A 17,164-nucleotide genomic window follows, 5' to 3' on the forward strand; every position below is an offset into this window, starting at 1 on the left:
CATTTCTAATCTTTCTACTAGTTTAATTTTAATCTTGGTTCAATTTATTTTTAATCATATTCTAATTCTTGCAATTAAAAAAGCTACAACGTAAGTTGAATAGAAATTGATTTACATTGATAGAAATGAAAACATAAAGTGTTACAATTCTAAATATAATTCTAAACGCGAAAATCAAAATCGAAACGTTGTGTTAAATTATCGTGTTGTAATACTGTTACAATTTTTGCAGCTGAAAGATTAACTTGGCAAATCTTGGAAAGTTGCTCGAATATTGTTCCCCACGACCTTGCAACACGTCCCGGCGGCACGCGAGATTAACGTGAACTCGCTGTTTAACGGGAGGTTCGATTTGTAGCGATGGCCGGATCGCGCCGCCCGCGGTTAATGAGCCTAATGAGACATCAGCGAGCGAGAAACGACTTTGTCGCACGTAGACGCGATGAATTTCCGCTACGTCACGCCGGTTCCGCACCGTCGCGTTGCGTCGGCCAAATATAGTTGACCGCGCATAAACCAGGCAAATCTGGAAGAACTGGTCGTGGCGGACAATGTATCTGACTGTCACTCTTGTTCTTCAGCTGCAATTAAAAGGCACCGTGCGCGGCGAATTGCGCATGCGCGCTTGGAATAGAAGCGTGTCTCACACACAGTTGCGATTTGCAATAGCAGATAATTTACATTGTGCAAAATGATAAAATTAGAAACGTAGGAAGTTCCAGAGTTAATCAAACTCGACGTTTCAATATATCCTGAGTTTTAAAAAGTATTCCTCACACAAATTTGAGAGTCTCTGTACGTGAAATTACAAGATCTAAAAGAGTTTCACTGAATATTAAATATTAGGACTGAAAAAATTTAGTTAAAAATAACAGTAAGGTTAAAATAATTAGAATTTATATTTCGATATTCACTTGAAGCTCTGACAAAAAATAAAAAATTCTCAAAATCTTAACGTTTATTGTATTCAAATATTCGAGGCTGCAATTATGTTTGCGACGTGATTTCACGCGAAGGAATTCTCGTTAAAAACGAGTCCAATCGACGGTGCTCGAAAAGACGAAGTGATAAACGGGTGGCGATATTAAAATCGCCGCGGCAACACGTTTTTCACCAGCTGGCGTCGTTTAAGTAATAATTTGTACCTGTATGCGTGACTGACGCGTGACTAACCACTCGCGTGTCATGTCATTTCTCTTCCCAAGAGCGCTTCTTCCCATCGGGATACCCCGATTGCAAATTAATTGAGAGTGAAATGTGAGCGCGCGCGGGCGAGTGTGCTTTGCGAGCGAGACGTCGCGGCTAATCATGAATAATGAATGTCGCTCTAGCGCCGTTCAGAGTGTTTCCGGAAACACGAAATCAGTGATATTACCGGAAGAAGAAAACAACTTGCGAAATTGGGGAAGATTCGAGACTTGTATGAATGATAACATTAACTGATTCATTAATTCAATGTGAAATATTTTTTTCAGAAGAACTTTTAAATTAATATTTGTCTTAAGCAATTTTTTTATTTTGTTTGTTTTCATGTCACCTACATTTGTCGTATTATTTTGGATTTATATGACTGAAATGACATTTATTTCGTCTAATCTAATTTTCAAAAATGTATTAATTTTTCCTCTTTTAACTGAAAAAATATAAAACGTGTTTTTAAATATGATTCTTCTGTCTTTGATTTTTTTCATCTTTGAAAATTGAATAATTTTCGGTCTCTGATGTTAAGATTTAAGTTTTTAAACATTCCATTTTTGAAATTTTCTTTTAGATATTTTAAAAATAATAAAGAGTTAAATATACAACGGATAATTATGATAATAACTTTGCTAGAGAAATAAATTGAATACACATTGAGATAAAACAGATAAAGCGGATTATATTATATAAGAAACAAAGAGAGACTAAAAATTCCACGAAATATTTTGATATTTTTTCTAAATCGGAGGGATCTTTTAAAAAAATGCAGCACAATGCATCTGACAAACAACATTATCGTCTCAGTGTCGTTCTCATAAACGATATTATCGACAATTATCAGACACCCAGTGATAAAGAGAGAACGAACTATTTTCTCGCAAAAGACAAAGAGAAAGTGAGATATTGAGAAAGAAGAAGACAAAGGGAAAGCCGCAAAGGCGCCGGCGCAGCGCGCAGACGCCCGGCGTCCCGACGTCGTTACCCCTCGCGAGCCGGCTTTGAAAACCCCACCCTGTTGCCACCCCGGCGAGGTTGCAGCGTGAAGGGGACGCAACCCTCCCCGCTTCCTTGCCGTGGCGACGTCCGCCCCTGGCCCTGGGTGGCCATCCCAGGATCGTAATATTATGCCGACGGGGAGCAGCTTCCATCCCGCACGAATCTACCACGTCCTTCGTGCTTCCTTCTCGCACTCCGGCGACGCTTTCGCGAGTTTTCGCGCACCGCGGATTTCCGGCTCGCGCCAGTTTCCTGCTCGCAGGTTTTCTGCGCGCGAGTTCCGCGCGCGCGCTCGTGGAAATGTCCCTTTCTCTCGTCAAATTTCTATTTCGCCACGTAGCTCTCTTGTGAATCTCGCATGAAGATTCTTTTTGACAGCTCTCCTCTCGCAAGCTTCCGCGCTCGCGAATTTCGGAGTTCACGAGCTACTACTTTGTCGGTTGCAAGTTTTTTTTGACAACGGCAGCCACCGTTAGACAAGTGTAAGAGAAGTGCTCGAAATTAACAATGTAAATCCAAGGCGGATTAATTGTGATGCGTTAATATTTCTTGGGATCCAAAGAAGAAAAGGATCGGTGTGAGCCAAAAAGACTGCGAAATCTGACGAGGATGCTGTGCCTTGGGGAAAGGATGAACTGGTGAGTGTAAATATTAAATAATTAAAATATTAGATGGCACAATTGTTCGACGAAATGTTAATGAATGACGATCGAAACTTTGTCGTGTGTTTATCCCTGCGGAGGAAAACGGAGAATTCGAGGATAAAAGCAATCTTTGATGAAAAATCTAAGATATGGTTTGAAAGACTAAAAAATTCCGACAAATAGAGAATAATGTTCTTCGATCTGAGAATCCAGACATCTAACATTATGACATCTTGTTGTTTGAGAATCTCGGCTCTCATTCATCTAACAGTTTAATGATTCAAAGTTCAAATAACAAGAATCCAAGATTCTTTGATTTCAGGGATTTGATTTAAAGAATACAAAAATTCTAAGATTGTGACGTTCTATAATTAAGATTTAGATCCATCGAACCATATAAGAAAAATACCGTTTCTCTTTATGGAATATAAAAAAATAACTATAAATGTCTTTATATAATTACATAAAGGAAAATCTAGAATATCAAGAAAAAAATGTTGATTAACGTGTATCGGATTAAATTCATTAATACGAATTTGCGATGTGGAAGTTGATTTCAGCGACTTTACTAACCACAATTATGACTCAATCGATATCTTCTTCTAAGAATGGATTAACCAGCATTTATTTTGAACGATCCGTGACCACAGTAGTCACTCTTTTGCCTAACCGCAATCAAAGGCTATCTCATCAAAAGCTTTCATCACTCGAAATACTGCTTCCCTTCCCATCAAAGATTCCAGATAAAATTTAATACTTGGTTTAAATTACAGTTTAATACCCACGTTCCACCCAGGTTTAACATTCTAAAATTGATTATGACAAATATTGGCAATATTGTTTAATTTTAAAATTATGAATCAGCTCAGGAATTGCGAATCTAAAATAAAGAGTTTTCAGGACGTCAATTTTATGCGTGTAAATAAATTTTGAACGATCGAATAGAGTTAGATCGGATTATTAAAGTTTCTTCAAATATTAATCTAAGCCACGGTTTTCTTATTCGAAATAACTTATACGCAAACGATACTTTACAGCAGATACAATTTTGCTTCTCTCGCGGCGGAGATTCTATTATCGTAGAACCGATGTCACGCAGAGAAATTATCTTCTCCGTCTACGCGGCTTTTCGCTTGTCCAGAACATGATTGATGATCGCAGCGACTGCATGGTCGGTTCGAGGCAGTCGAGATAGTCGGAGCATCGGAATATCCGGGGTTAGAGCCGCGCCGCGGCCAAACCGAATCCTGGAGAAGTTAACAGGTACAAGATGACCGCGATTTAGATGAAAATAACCGAGCGGAAATAATTTTGGCTGCGGGTGCTTCGTTGCCGATGAACGGAGATCAGTAAGGGACGACCGATAGGATTTACCGTCGCGTTCCAGCTGTTTAACCGATTACAGGTGAGCAGAATATGATAGAAGAAAAACTTACTAGTCATTATAACTTCTCAAGACATATCGATCTATGTATTTTATTTTATTAAAAATAAGAAGATTAAGTCTTTCTATTTTCCGATACTCGGAATGTATAATGTAAAATATATGTTGTTTAACGATAGATTTTAGAAATCTATGCTAGAAATATCAAATATATAAACGTGAAAATAATGCAGATTGTTGGCAAGGATAGCATTACAAAAACAACTTGCAATAAGTACAACTTTAATACTTACAGCTATAATGCCATTATTACTTTGAGCAATAATTTCTCATATGTTTCATATTTTACTTCAATTTATAATATATACAAATACGTTACAAATATGTTAATAATACGTAGCATATACAAATATGTTGTGTTTTATGCTCTCTAAAACTTTTAGAGTGAATTCTCACTTTGAAGAATGAAATCTCATTCTTAAAGATTAAAAATTAAGTCATTCTTTTTTAAAATTGGCTCAATTTTTGTTCTTTTTTTAGAAAGAGATTCCACTCCAAAGAATTTAAAGAATAGATTTTAAAGATTTTATATAAAACTTTTTTATCTTTAGTAATCTATGATAATTTATGCAAGGGACACTTTCAAATTTCTAAGAATCGCACTATAAATTGATGGATAAAACATACTCTTCAAAACCAAAAGTTTTTCGAAAACGGTTTAAGAAAAATGGTTTTGCGTTGGAATACGTGTGTCCAATTGTAATTTTATTGATTAAAAAAAAACTTTAGAGCACAATCTCCAGAACTTTAAAAATCTTCTTCGCACATATAAATTTAAATAATCATTGAAACAAAATAAATATCTTCCAACATTTTAATAGATAATAAATTCTTGCAAAAATTTTAGTTTTAAATAAAAACATTAAGGGCCGGTTGTTCCATCTTCAGATAAACTATATGGTAATTTACCTATTGGATCACTGCAATGTGCGCTAGATATTCTGACGCAAATACAGTTCCGCTGATGTACTACGCATATATTTCTTACTGCGAAGGCTCCGTTATCGAGGGATCAAGCGAATCGATTTTATGGAAATATGGTACGCGATAATATCAAATCCACGTGCTATTGCAGACATAATGCCACCGCAATGCAAATCCGCGAGGATGGTGAGCACTTCGCTTTTCACCTCAAACAATATCGTTTTCGGGGATGAGTTAATTAACATCGAAGAGTCGTATCGTTGTGATCGACGTTACATTGCGTTATATGCGGGCAATGCTTGAGACGATGCTTCCGATACTCGATGTTGTTTGAATGGGAATGATGAAATAATGTGTTTTGTGTGTGTGTGTGTGTGTGTGTGTGTGTGTGTGTGTGTATAGATGTTTAAAGATTTAAATTACTGAAAAACCAGAAAACCTAGTAAAAATCGATTTTTTTACTCCGATCCTAAAAATTTTTTACTCAAACATGCAGGATGTATATGAAATAAGTGTCAAATATTCTAGAAATATTTTTCTATCAACATTAAAAGATATTTATATGAACATGGATCTAAAATGTTTTGTTTTTGAGATGAAAGGAATTTTATTGTAAAACTCTAGTATCAAACAATTAAAGGAACAAGTAAGGCTCATTAACAAATTCTTCAACATTAAAAATACTCAGTTAACTAGAAATACTTCGTTTTAAAATTATTAAAGATTTTCCAATCTTTTTTTATAGTTAACAAACAATAATGTGTGTAAGTGTAAAAGCTATGATACCAGACAATTTGGAGATTATTTTAAACAAAGATTGTAATACAATTTAAATGTTCATTACTTTCTATTACTTTTCTATTAATTGTTTGGTAAAAAGAATAAAATTCTTTCTATTTTAAAAATTAACATTTTTAGGTTTTTGATAAAAAAAAAGGCAGTTTTTAACTAGAAAAATTTTCTTATTTAATTATTTACTTTGAAGTAAAATATCTGTTTTTTTTTTCATCTTTAGATATGCTCCACTGAATCTATTTCGTTAAATCTAAATCTTATCAATTTTTTAAATCAATTATCTCTTGATGTAGTTCCGATTTGTACAAGAGTATTTGAAAATAGAAATGTATTTCCTTCAAGATTGGTATGAAGGGATTTAACGTCGAAGGGATAATCAGCCGGTAACTTCGTAAGCGAGAGATATCATCTCGCGTTCGCTTAAAGCGCAATTTGAAGGCGAGAGTCGTTCGTTAAAGGGGTTCATTACCGTCAACCACGAATTGTTTTCATTCATCGGTTTCTGTTCGTGTCACCTGGGTAGCGTGTCTTGAATGAATGCACCTGCACCGCACGAAGCGACTCTTAAGGATCCTGAATCTTGAGTCTTAATTCTCCAGTCTCTATTCTCACAATGACAGGAAAAGCTTCTTTCATTCGTGATTATACAATGCAATTTATTATACATATAAGATTATAACGTCACATAGCTTTGAACTCTTGTTTTTTTACATGATAAAGTTACTCTATAAAAAAACATTTCAATTGCAATTTGGTACATAAAGTTTAGTATGTATCAAGAAAATGATCTTTAAAATTTTTTTGTCTAAGCATTGATAGAATTGTTCGAAAAAAGAATGAATTTATATTTTAGTTTTATATAATATTTATTTTAATAACTCCTCAATATGTTTATTTATGTTTTTTGTATGCAAATCAAGATACGATTCTAAATCCATAAATATGTTTAGCAGATATACCAAATCATATTAATTATCCCAGTCTGGGATCTAAAGATTGAGGATTTATTAAATAAATAGTAATGTTGTAGTTTTACCGTAGACGTAACTCTTTATGAGAGTAGTCGATTAGACGAGTCTCGAATTAGACTCTCATCATCAGTTTTATGATATAGATTAAGTACGGAATAGAAGGTTGTAAATTGTAGAGTATATAAAGTAAGAAATAATTCGTTTTGAGAACTTACAACATTTTAATAACCTTATAGCGTTTTTTCGATTCGAGGAGGTTTGTCACCAATCCTAAATTGGGATTAATGATCTCTGTTACACGGCAAAATTATAACATCAATGGTCAATCATAGCTATTCTATTGAAAAATGGAATGACTGTGGTTGGCCAGTTTCATAACATCGATGTTATAACTTATGCCACAACTACGTCATAACTACTGTCATATTTTCACGAGTTGTACGAGCATTATTCGGAGAATTTTGTCGAGATTGTGTTATTTCCAGAAAATTCACAAGCCAGTCAGAACAACAGGTCACGAAAATTAATTGACAAGTGACTTTTAACAATTATTTTGGAGTCATTTTGTCGTCACGTAACTTTTTGTTCTGTTTGAATGAACACAATAATTGATCGTAATTTTCCTCGTGTCCTTGGCACGCTTCATTTCGTGTTCGCAAACGTTTATACAAAGATATGCGATAACTTGCAGAATGCAACGGCATGTGTCGTAGCGGCGCGCGTGAAGCGAGATGCTGAAGGAAGTCGGCTGCGGCAGTACCACACCCCCGCCGGGGGACGGGGGCGGCGGGGCAAACGGTCGGCAGATCGGCGCGAACGAAGGGGGCGGCGGGGGCGGCGGTGGTGGCGGTATCGGCGAGGGTGCCCTCGGTTGCGGCGGCTGCGGAAGGGAGATCGCCGAGCGTTGGTATCTAAGGGCGGCTGATCGCGCATGGCATTGCGGCTGCTTGCGCTGCTGTCACTGCCGGGTCCCTCTAGCCGCCGAGCTCACCTGCTTCGCCAGGGATGGTAACATTTACTGCAAAGAGGATTATTACAGGTTAGTTGATGCGTGAGTAGCGATTTAAAGGAAAATCATCTTTTTAAGAAAAGAGAGAAACAAAATAATTAAGAGGAAGTCTAGTCTGTAAATATAAATAAATAAATATATTATATGTGTTCAAATACACAGTTGGAACGTTTGCATTAAATTTGATACATTTTAGATGTCACGATCCATAGAAATTTTTATGTTAATTTAATACAAGTTGAATATGTAGAAAGTAGTTTATTATAAGAAATTAACACAATAAATATTTGAACGTTATTTGAAAATAAATTGTGAAACATATTTTTTCAATAAAATTGATGTTTATAATATATTGAATTAAAAAAATGTATATTTATTTTTTATATTTATTTATCTTAAAATGTATTTTTTATATTTACGTTATTTGTTCACTATTTATAAATTGTTAAATTATTTTAACACTAAAAAGTATTAATTTTTAAAAATATTCAAACAATATAATCACATTATGTTAAATTAACACTCGAGTATATTGAAAAATAAACACAAAGATTTTTATAAGGGCCAGATTTAATAAAAATACAAAATGTTTGTAAAATATAAAGCTTTTATTTTCACACATTTTCCGAAAAACTTTATCATTTTCTTTTGAAAAAAATCTATGTATTTTCGAAACTTATAGCTGCGTGTCTTTTGTTCACATTTGTTACGATCATTGAAGAAAACGAATCTGATTTTACGTCAGAGAGAGAGAGAGAGAGAGAGAGAGAGAGAGAGAGAGAGAGAGAGAGAGAGGACGTTCTACAAGGAATTACATAAATGACGCGTATGGAACCAATCCATTAATATGCACTCCGTTGTTTTGATATTTATTTAGATTGCGTTGAATTTACATACAAGAAATATTCTTCGTTCTCTCTTGCTTTCTTTTACCAAAACGTCTTCTTCTTTGGACCACACAAAATGTCCATTAATAGTCGTTTCCAAATATACAACTCTAGTCTTTATTCAGGAATTGGACCTTGAATTCGGTGCCCGACGCGGCGATATACTCGCCAATAAAGAATGTGAAGAATCATAAGAAGAACGAGAAGAAAGTCAATTTCGAAAAATGAAAGAGATGCTAAAGAGAGTATCGCTCATTAAGTTATTATTAGAAAAATGTAGTACATCCAAATCTTTAAGATTTGATATTTATAATAAAAGATTTAACATTCGTAGCGTCGAAATCTCAGAGAGGCTAAAGATTGGAACGCGATTTGTCTTGTATAATAATATGTAGTAAGCAAAAAATTAAATATTGTTTATCACGGGAAATAGCGCGTTTACGCGATGACGTTCGACGTTTCAGGATGCGAGGGTGGAATGAAAGGCCGAGAGGCGAGTTCGTTAGAGCGAGCAGGGGAGGAATTCAACAGCCGTACTTCTATATGCAATAAGCAACAACGCGAACCCTTTGTTTCCATCTATGCGAATGTGAATGGTCTGGTTCGATCGCTTGCAAAATTTACCTCAAGCGGGAATTCGCAATACATTCGCGAACGCACACATGTGAAAACCATATAATGTACCGTTAGATTCTCAAGTGTATCCAGTTTTCTCTAACTTTCAGGCAAAATTAATAAAATTAGAAGTGCACGTAATTCGAGTTAAACAAGCGCTTCAAAATTTTTGTAACGTTTCAGTCAAATTGCCATTTAATTGATACCAACGGAAAGAGTGAAATAAATAATTTAACCGATTTAAAAGCGTGTGAGTGAAAATTCTGAAATCTGTAAGTTCAGTCAAATTGTGAATGTTTTTAAATACTAAAATGTTTTAATTTATTATTAAATAATTTGTGTATAATAAGTATTTCCGACTGTTTATAACCGATTTAAATCTTAAAATATATTTTGAAACATATAAATATAGGAACATCTTTTAAATGTGCTTCTTTTAAAGTTTAAAGGGATGAAACAACTAAATTTTCAAAACTAATGTTTATATTATTTATTAAGCAATTATCGCCAAAATGATATATCAAAAGTTGTAAATATTTTTGTAGTTTTTTATTTAATATACTTTACAACTTAAGATTCTTCTCTCAACGATGTAATTTGAAAACTAATTTTATCATTAATAGTTAAATTTTTTTTCTTTGGACTTTAATTTTTATAGGAACAGAATTTCACAAAAATAATAATGGGAATAAGAGTATTTTAAAAAATAATTAAAGTTTTTAAATGCAATTATAAACCACATATAAAAAAGCTGTCTAAAAGACATTTTGTTATAAATTATCTTTTGACAGTAATTGCTTAGAATGAAATATAAACATTAGTTCTGACTATTTCAGCCTTTAAATAAAAAAATACATATATATATATATAAATATATGTCTCTTAGAATTTTGTGATTAACAAATTTCTCAAGGAGAATTAAATATTGTTCCAGTTTCTTATAAGATAATCTTCTGGTAATTAGAAATACTAAAAAAATTCGACACCTCGCGTATGCGGAATTTGAAAATTCATACGACCGAAAGATAATAAACCTTTTGAATTGTTGCGATTGTGCAGATTATTTGCGGTATCTCGATGCTCCCGATGTCGCGCTGGCATTTCCGCCTCGGAATTGGTGATGCGAGCGCGCGACCTGGTGTATCATGTGGCGTGTTTCACTTGCGCCTCGTGCGGCACCCCACTGAACAAAGGCGATCATTTCGGCCAGCGGGACGGACTGGTGTATTGTAGGTGAGAAACAGGAGTGTCTGATCATTACTATCCTTCAAAGGCCGTCTCTCCTTGTTATCAACGAGTTCGATGACGAGGTTGACAGGAGCACGAGTCGCTTTGTCGCACCGAGTCATTCTCCCCTTTACCATCCCGCCGCGCTAATGACGGTTGTTGAGTGCTAATGATGGTCATTGGAATGGACGGATTTGATCTCAGGTTCCGGGAAGACGACCGCGACGACAGACACCGCGAGGCGTGAGAATGAGAATTTATAAATATCAAGATTTAAGAGAGAGATTCCATGATTTCTTCCATTTCCAAACGTTTATCAAATAAAATGTGTATCTTAAAATTGTCTACTTTCTGAATCTTTTGGAGTGAAATCTGAGTCAGTCCAGAAAAAGGGTAAAACTTTTCACTCTTAAATAAGAGTGGCAGATTTTCACTCCTTTGGAGTAAAATTTACTCCAAAGAAATGAAATCTTCTTTTTTTTTTTTTTTTTTTGGAGCAAAACTTTATTCTTTAGAATGATTTTTACTCCAAAAGAGTGAAATCTCACTTCTGTAAAGAGTAAAAATCTGCCACTTTTTTTTGCTGGACTGGTTCAATTTTCAGTTTGTTAGAGCGAGATTTCGCTCCGAAAGATTTAGAAGAGAGTAAAATTTTCACACCGTAAAATTTTCTAACTATCAAAATTTTTCACGACTCCAAAGACCGAGAAATTTTACCGCAGTAAGGAAACCAGCTGCTTCGAATTCACCCAACAACTCGGCGATTTAATCCTCGACTTGTTCCTCGACTAACGATGATCCCTGCCGCTCGTTAAATCCTACCCCCCCTCCCCCGCGTGGTATCACGGAATCGAACTCGTTCATCGAACTCGAACATATAACGCGGAGGTCAGGTCGTCTATCGACTACTTGACAGAGAGGTTGACGACTGACGAGCACGTCGCTCCCAAGACCACACTACGAGTTGCTGTGCTGCGCCGGCGATTACGGGGGTGCTGCCGGCAGTATCGAAGACCTCGGCTCGCCAGGAGTGTCGCCGCTTCCGGCTTACTACGAGCAAAGCCCGATCACTTCCGGCACGGTGCAGAAAGGCCGACCGCGGAAGCGGAAGCTGTCGGAAGTCACCGGCTCCGAGCTTCCCGTCACGATGAGACTGGCCGCTGGAGCGCTCGGTGAGTCAAGCCAATGTATGTTCCGCAATCTTGTATCGATCGTGAACGATCTTCTTGTTATCATTCCTCGCGCCCTTTTTCTTCCCTAAAGTTACCCCTAGACTCTTCAGTTTGGTATTCATTTTTGGTACTTGTGATGCCAGACTCTTTTCTTTTCCATTTGTCTCTTATTCTCTCTCTCTCTCTCTCTCTCTCTCTCTCTCTTCTTATGCCTTCTCTTTATTCTACGCTACAGCAAACGAGTTAATCGGCGGAGTTGCATTATTTACCGAGCAACGAGTATAATGGGGCGTTTCTTCGTGCAAACATTTGCTCGAGCCTGCAAGAATCGCAGATGTTATTTCATTTCGTCCGCGCGATTATTCGGCTTGTTAACTGGAGCGTTCGACATTGGCGAGCGATAATATTTGATTTGAAATCTCGCGCGCTACGCAGATGTCTAATTACTCAAAGATTCAGAGTGCGGATCCCTGATAACAAAGATTCTATCATGATTTCGAGGCATTCATTTTCGTCTGGTTATAATCTTCATTTCTTCGTTCTTTCGAATAGATAACAAATGATAGTGAAGTTATAGTGCGATGAAAATTGTGCGAGAATTATAGTGTATTTTCGCTCCGCAAATCACCAGCATGGTAGATTAGACCTTGAGCGTAGACACGATATAAATCGCGGCGTTAATTATCGCCATTAAGACCTTAACAAAACATGGATTTGCGATACTTCCGACCGACAGAAATTCAAAACATGGTGATTTCTTCGCTCGACTTGTGCCATTTGCCGATTGGCGCGCATATCGTATCGCGTTTCGATATGATTTTACGATTATTTCGGCTCGGGCGCAAGCCAAGATGGCGACCAACCGGTGGTCGCGCGTGATTCCCAGTTATTTTATAATCGACGAGAGCGAGGATCACTCTCCCCGGACTACCGACCGGAATTTACGACCAACAGCCATAAAATCGCCCATGAAGTCCTGCGTGCGTGATCACGGGTGGGAACAGACGGCCTGGGAGAGAGAAACCCTCTCGCGGTGTTTTATTGTCTTTATATATAATTGGGACAGTTTTTGCGAAAAGGACACGCCGACGATGGGAGAGCCTTGGCGAGACATCGAGTGACCGACGGTGGATCGCAGAGGAACTCTTGTAGTAATAGCACAGATGCGAGAAGACAACCATCCGACTATTCCTAATCCGACTATTCCTAAGCTACGAAACGTACCACATCTAATACCTGACACTACACCAGCTGATGTATTAGATTACGCTAAACGGAAAATTACAGTTATCCAAGCGATTCGATCTGTACTCAGAGAGAAATATAGCATCCATAAAGTATAAATACAAGTCACAAATATTAATTTATTCAATTATGTACATCAATATAAAACTTATATAAGTGTTTCAGGTCTCTTTACAGTTGTTGTCATTGTGTCTTTCTCTTTGCGTGTTAGGATTTAGGAATTCAAAATTTTCTATAGGAAAAAAGTACATACTTTTGCTGTATATAATAGTATGAGTATAATGATATCAGGTTTAATTTGACTTAGAAGTGAAAATAGTTACATTAAGGGCCAGTTGTTTCCATCCTTCGGATAAACTATGATAATTTACCTACTGGATAAACAGAAGAATAAAAGCATAAGAGAGTAAGTGAACTGAAGTTTACCGAAAGGTAAAACAACACAGCCTAAATATTGAATATAAAATCTGATCTGATGATAATATTAAGTCTAAGTTGTTCCATCTTTTCCACCTTACTCTCTTACTCTCTTATACTCTTACTCTTTTACTATTTTGTTTATCCAGTAGTTAAATTATCACATAGTTCACTCGAACAAGCAGCTCTTAATGTAACTGTTCGACTTTCGAAAAAATCGACACATAAACGATATATTGCAATTATTATCATGTAAAGATGGTTTATGGCAAAAATATTGGCTTATTTCTTGTCACACTTTTTATATTGGTCCATTTTGGAAAAAGTACTGCCCTTTCTTACGAGGGAAGAACACACGCGAGCCCTGGGAAGCTTCTCTCTTCCAAGCGGTTTGACGGGAATAGGGTGGGAGAATAGATTTGGCGGTTTTAAGAATGAGATTACAATTTGTCAGGACGAGTTAGAAGGCCAAAATTGCCGAGAGAGACCGAGGACTGAGAATCCGACGACAGAACGAAAGGAGGATTCCGATGCCGCGGCAGCGCGGCAAGAAACTTGCGCAGGCGGCATTATAGCGCTCTGGCCGGCCATTCTGCTGGCAGTGGCCACGCATTGGCCACGGCAGCATTCTTTTCCGGGCAGATCGGCCAATCGATGCATCTCCCAGTGCCGATACCTATCTGTCACTGTCCGCCGGTGCTTGGAGCCGTTCCTCTTTCTGTACAGACAGAGAAGATCCCGCCGGAATCGAAAGGCACGCTGGGAAAGTCCTAATTTCGATTCGATTCGCGTGTAAAATCACGCCGGAACTGGTCTTTCCCCCCCCCTTTTTTTTTGTTCAATCGCGTTTTTTGTAAATGCAAAATAAAATCCGTGTATATTTAGGTTTTTGACGGTACAGTAGAACTTCTCTTCTTTTTATAGACTCATTTTATGAGAAAAATAATTGTTCCACAAACGCGGAAGGAACTTCCTTAACGGCATTTCTTAAACGAAGAAGCGATATTAATCGATCAATTAGCGGTCGTACCATCCCGTACGAATTTAACTGAATTATGACAAACAAAAATAAAGAAGCGCGGGAAGGGAGAAAAAGAATCACCGGAAAGAGGACAGGCGTGCTGCAGTTATGTACGCAGTTGCAATTGTTGCGCGCCGGCAGAACGAAGGAACGCATCCAATAAATAAGACGACGAGGGTAACCATTGAATTCAATCGGGAGAAGAACGGGTTCCAGTCGACGAAGCGGCCACGCGGGACGAGAGAGGGGCGAAGGGGGATCCCAGAAGTAAATCCCCAAGCACGTATGCGCTATTACTGTTTATTGTTCCGAACTTCCATTCCCAACGGACGGCGATCTGCTGGCTTTTGCCAACGAGAGGAAGAGAAAGAACGAGAACGAAGAGTGAGAAGAGGGGGGGGGGAGGGGGAAAGGGAGAAAAACCGTTTTCGCGAATGTGGCTCCACGGCGTCTTCGGAATTCGTTTTCTCATTGAGACGAACGATACATGGATTTCGCTTCTTTTTTTTTTTTGGAGATAATTTGGGAAGCACAGTTACGTTCGCGAGATCGGAAGGGACAGTAGCGACCAAAAGAGGTTGACTTCACGGAGATAAAATCCTTCTGAAGTTATACCGTTCTGTGCGGATGGCTCATGAATTAAAGAACACTGGAGAGTGAAGAAGAAGCAAAATATTAGGAAGCTGTCTTAACTTTTATACAGTATAATTCTTGGACGAAAAAAGGGTATATCTTGTAAATTTAAATGAATTCGACATGACGATCGATCGTTTCTTATTTGAGAAACCTGAAGCTTTTAAAATTCTTCTTTCAGAATTTCGCGATTTCTTTCAACTGTATATTCAATATTTTGGGGTTTAAGAAATTTTTGAATTTTTTATTCTGGAGCTTGCAATTTTTTATATGCATGAATGAAACGATTCGATCATCTCTCTTAAGTGCAATGCGTTATTCTGCGTCATTTTTCTCCTCTATCGCATGTCGCTCCCGTGTGATGTCGATAGTTGGACGCGAAACTGAAAAAAGGAAAAGAAAAGAGAAACTTTCTAGCGGACATCGCCATTGCAGAACTGCTGCATCCCACGGAGCTGTCCTCGTCGATGGAGTCGCTGGCTGCGTACGACGCATCCGTGGGCTCCCCGGGACCGGTGCATCAGAATCAGCGAACGAAGCGTATGCGTACCAGTTTCAAGCATCACCAATTGCGAACCATGAAGAATTACTTCGCGATAAATCAGAATCCGGATGCCAAGGACCTCAAGCAACTCGCGCAGAAGACTGGCCTATCGAAAAGGGTGCTGCAGGTACGAGTTCTTTCGTTTCTATGGAGTGTTTATGAGGAGACAATTATCACTGACAGTATTACTTCTTTATTAACGATTTTCCTTTCGTCGCAAGAGCATATAAGCTCTATTAACTAACCTACGTCAACTTCTGCACTCTAAAAAATATGAGTGTGGATTTAACACTATAGATATTTAAATATAACTTTCACCGTGTTGGCGTGACAATATAAACACCAATGTAGTGGATTTAACACCACCACGATGTTTATATCACCATCTCAACACGTAAGAATATTTTTAAATTATTCGCCGTTCTAAAATACGGCGTTAAATCTACACTTATGGTATTTTTAATATCAAGACCAATACAGTGATAATTATATAATTATATAACACCACATAACGTTCAATTCACATCCATATTTTTTATAGCGTATCTCTCTAAACATATTACTCAATTTTCTTCTATTTCAAATTCTTGAAACGAGTATTACTATAATTATCGATCGATGTTGAAGAATCCGTTAAAGAGAAATCCGTTTGAAATTATGCGCTCCTTTGATTTTGCGTCTATTCAGGTATGGTTTCAAAACGCGCGCGCGAAATGGCGGCGAAATCTGATGCGGCAGGACGGTAGCAACGCCGGTAGCAACGTCGGCTGTTCCGGAACGGCGGTGTCCTCCAGCACCGGCAATTCTCCGACCGTCGGACCGGCAGCCAGCATACTCGGCGACAGCAACAGCATGCCCTCGACCTCGATGGAGGAGTTACACGCTCTTCATCATCTGCATTCAGGCGTTTCCTCTCAGGTCTCCTTTTCCGATCTTTACTGACGACGGCTTGAAATGGAAGAGGATGCTTACAGTAGTCTCTCCAGCCATCTTGGATAAGGGATTATTGCATATCCTCGTGAATCGACCCCGAGGAGAAACTTGACAAGTCGATGACGTGCGTCCTGATCGTGGGTCTTAAGCAAGAAATCTCGCTGATGAACGCTGATGTTGCTAACATATCGTGGCAGCGATTGTCTAAGTCTGGTTTTCTTTCTAGAATGTGATCCTTGCCGTGCTAATTGTAAGAACAATTACTTAAATTTCACGGAAGCCGATGTGATTTAATCTCGCACAGGAAACGAACTTTGGTTACTTACGCGATATCGATCAAGATTAAACGCCAGGCCTTCTTCAAGATTTGGACAAAAATGTGTCGTCGGATTTAATCTCGGAAGGAAGTGACTTGTCGGAGGTCTTTTCTGAAGATAGTCTAATCAAGTAGAATTTAGCGGGTAACTTTGAGAATGATTATGATTAA

The 17,164-nt window shown here is 37.7% G+C and overlaps 1 protein-coding gene across 1 annotated transcript; it reads left to right on the forward strand.

Annotated features, from left to right (window-relative positions):
- Positions 1-4,151: 4,151 nt before the first annotated feature.
- On the forward strand, positions 4,152-16,687 carry LOC108753365 (LIM/homeobox protein Lhx9-like). Its single transcript, XM_018494895.1, has 6 exons — positions 4,152-4,245; positions 7,666-8,013; positions 10,545-10,718; positions 11,664-11,884; positions 15,636-15,871; positions 16,432-16,687. The coding sequence occupies exons 2-6, from the start codon at positions 7,706-7,708 to the stop codon at positions 16,684-16,686; spliced, it is 1,194 nt and encodes a 397-aa protein (XP_018350397.1). The 5' UTR covers positions 4,152-4,245; positions 7,666-7,705; the 3' UTR covers position 16,687.
- Positions 16,688-17,164: the final 477 nt, after the last annotated feature.

Source organism: Trachymyrmex septentrionalis, unplaced genomic scaffold, assembly GCF_001594115.1.
Source record: "Trachymyrmex septentrionalis isolate Tsep2-gDNA-1 unplaced genomic scaffold, Tsep1.0 scaffold114, whole genome shotgun sequence".
Taxonomy (NCBI): domain Eukaryota; kingdom Metazoa; phylum Arthropoda; class Insecta; order Hymenoptera; family Formicidae; genus Trachymyrmex; species Trachymyrmex septentrionalis.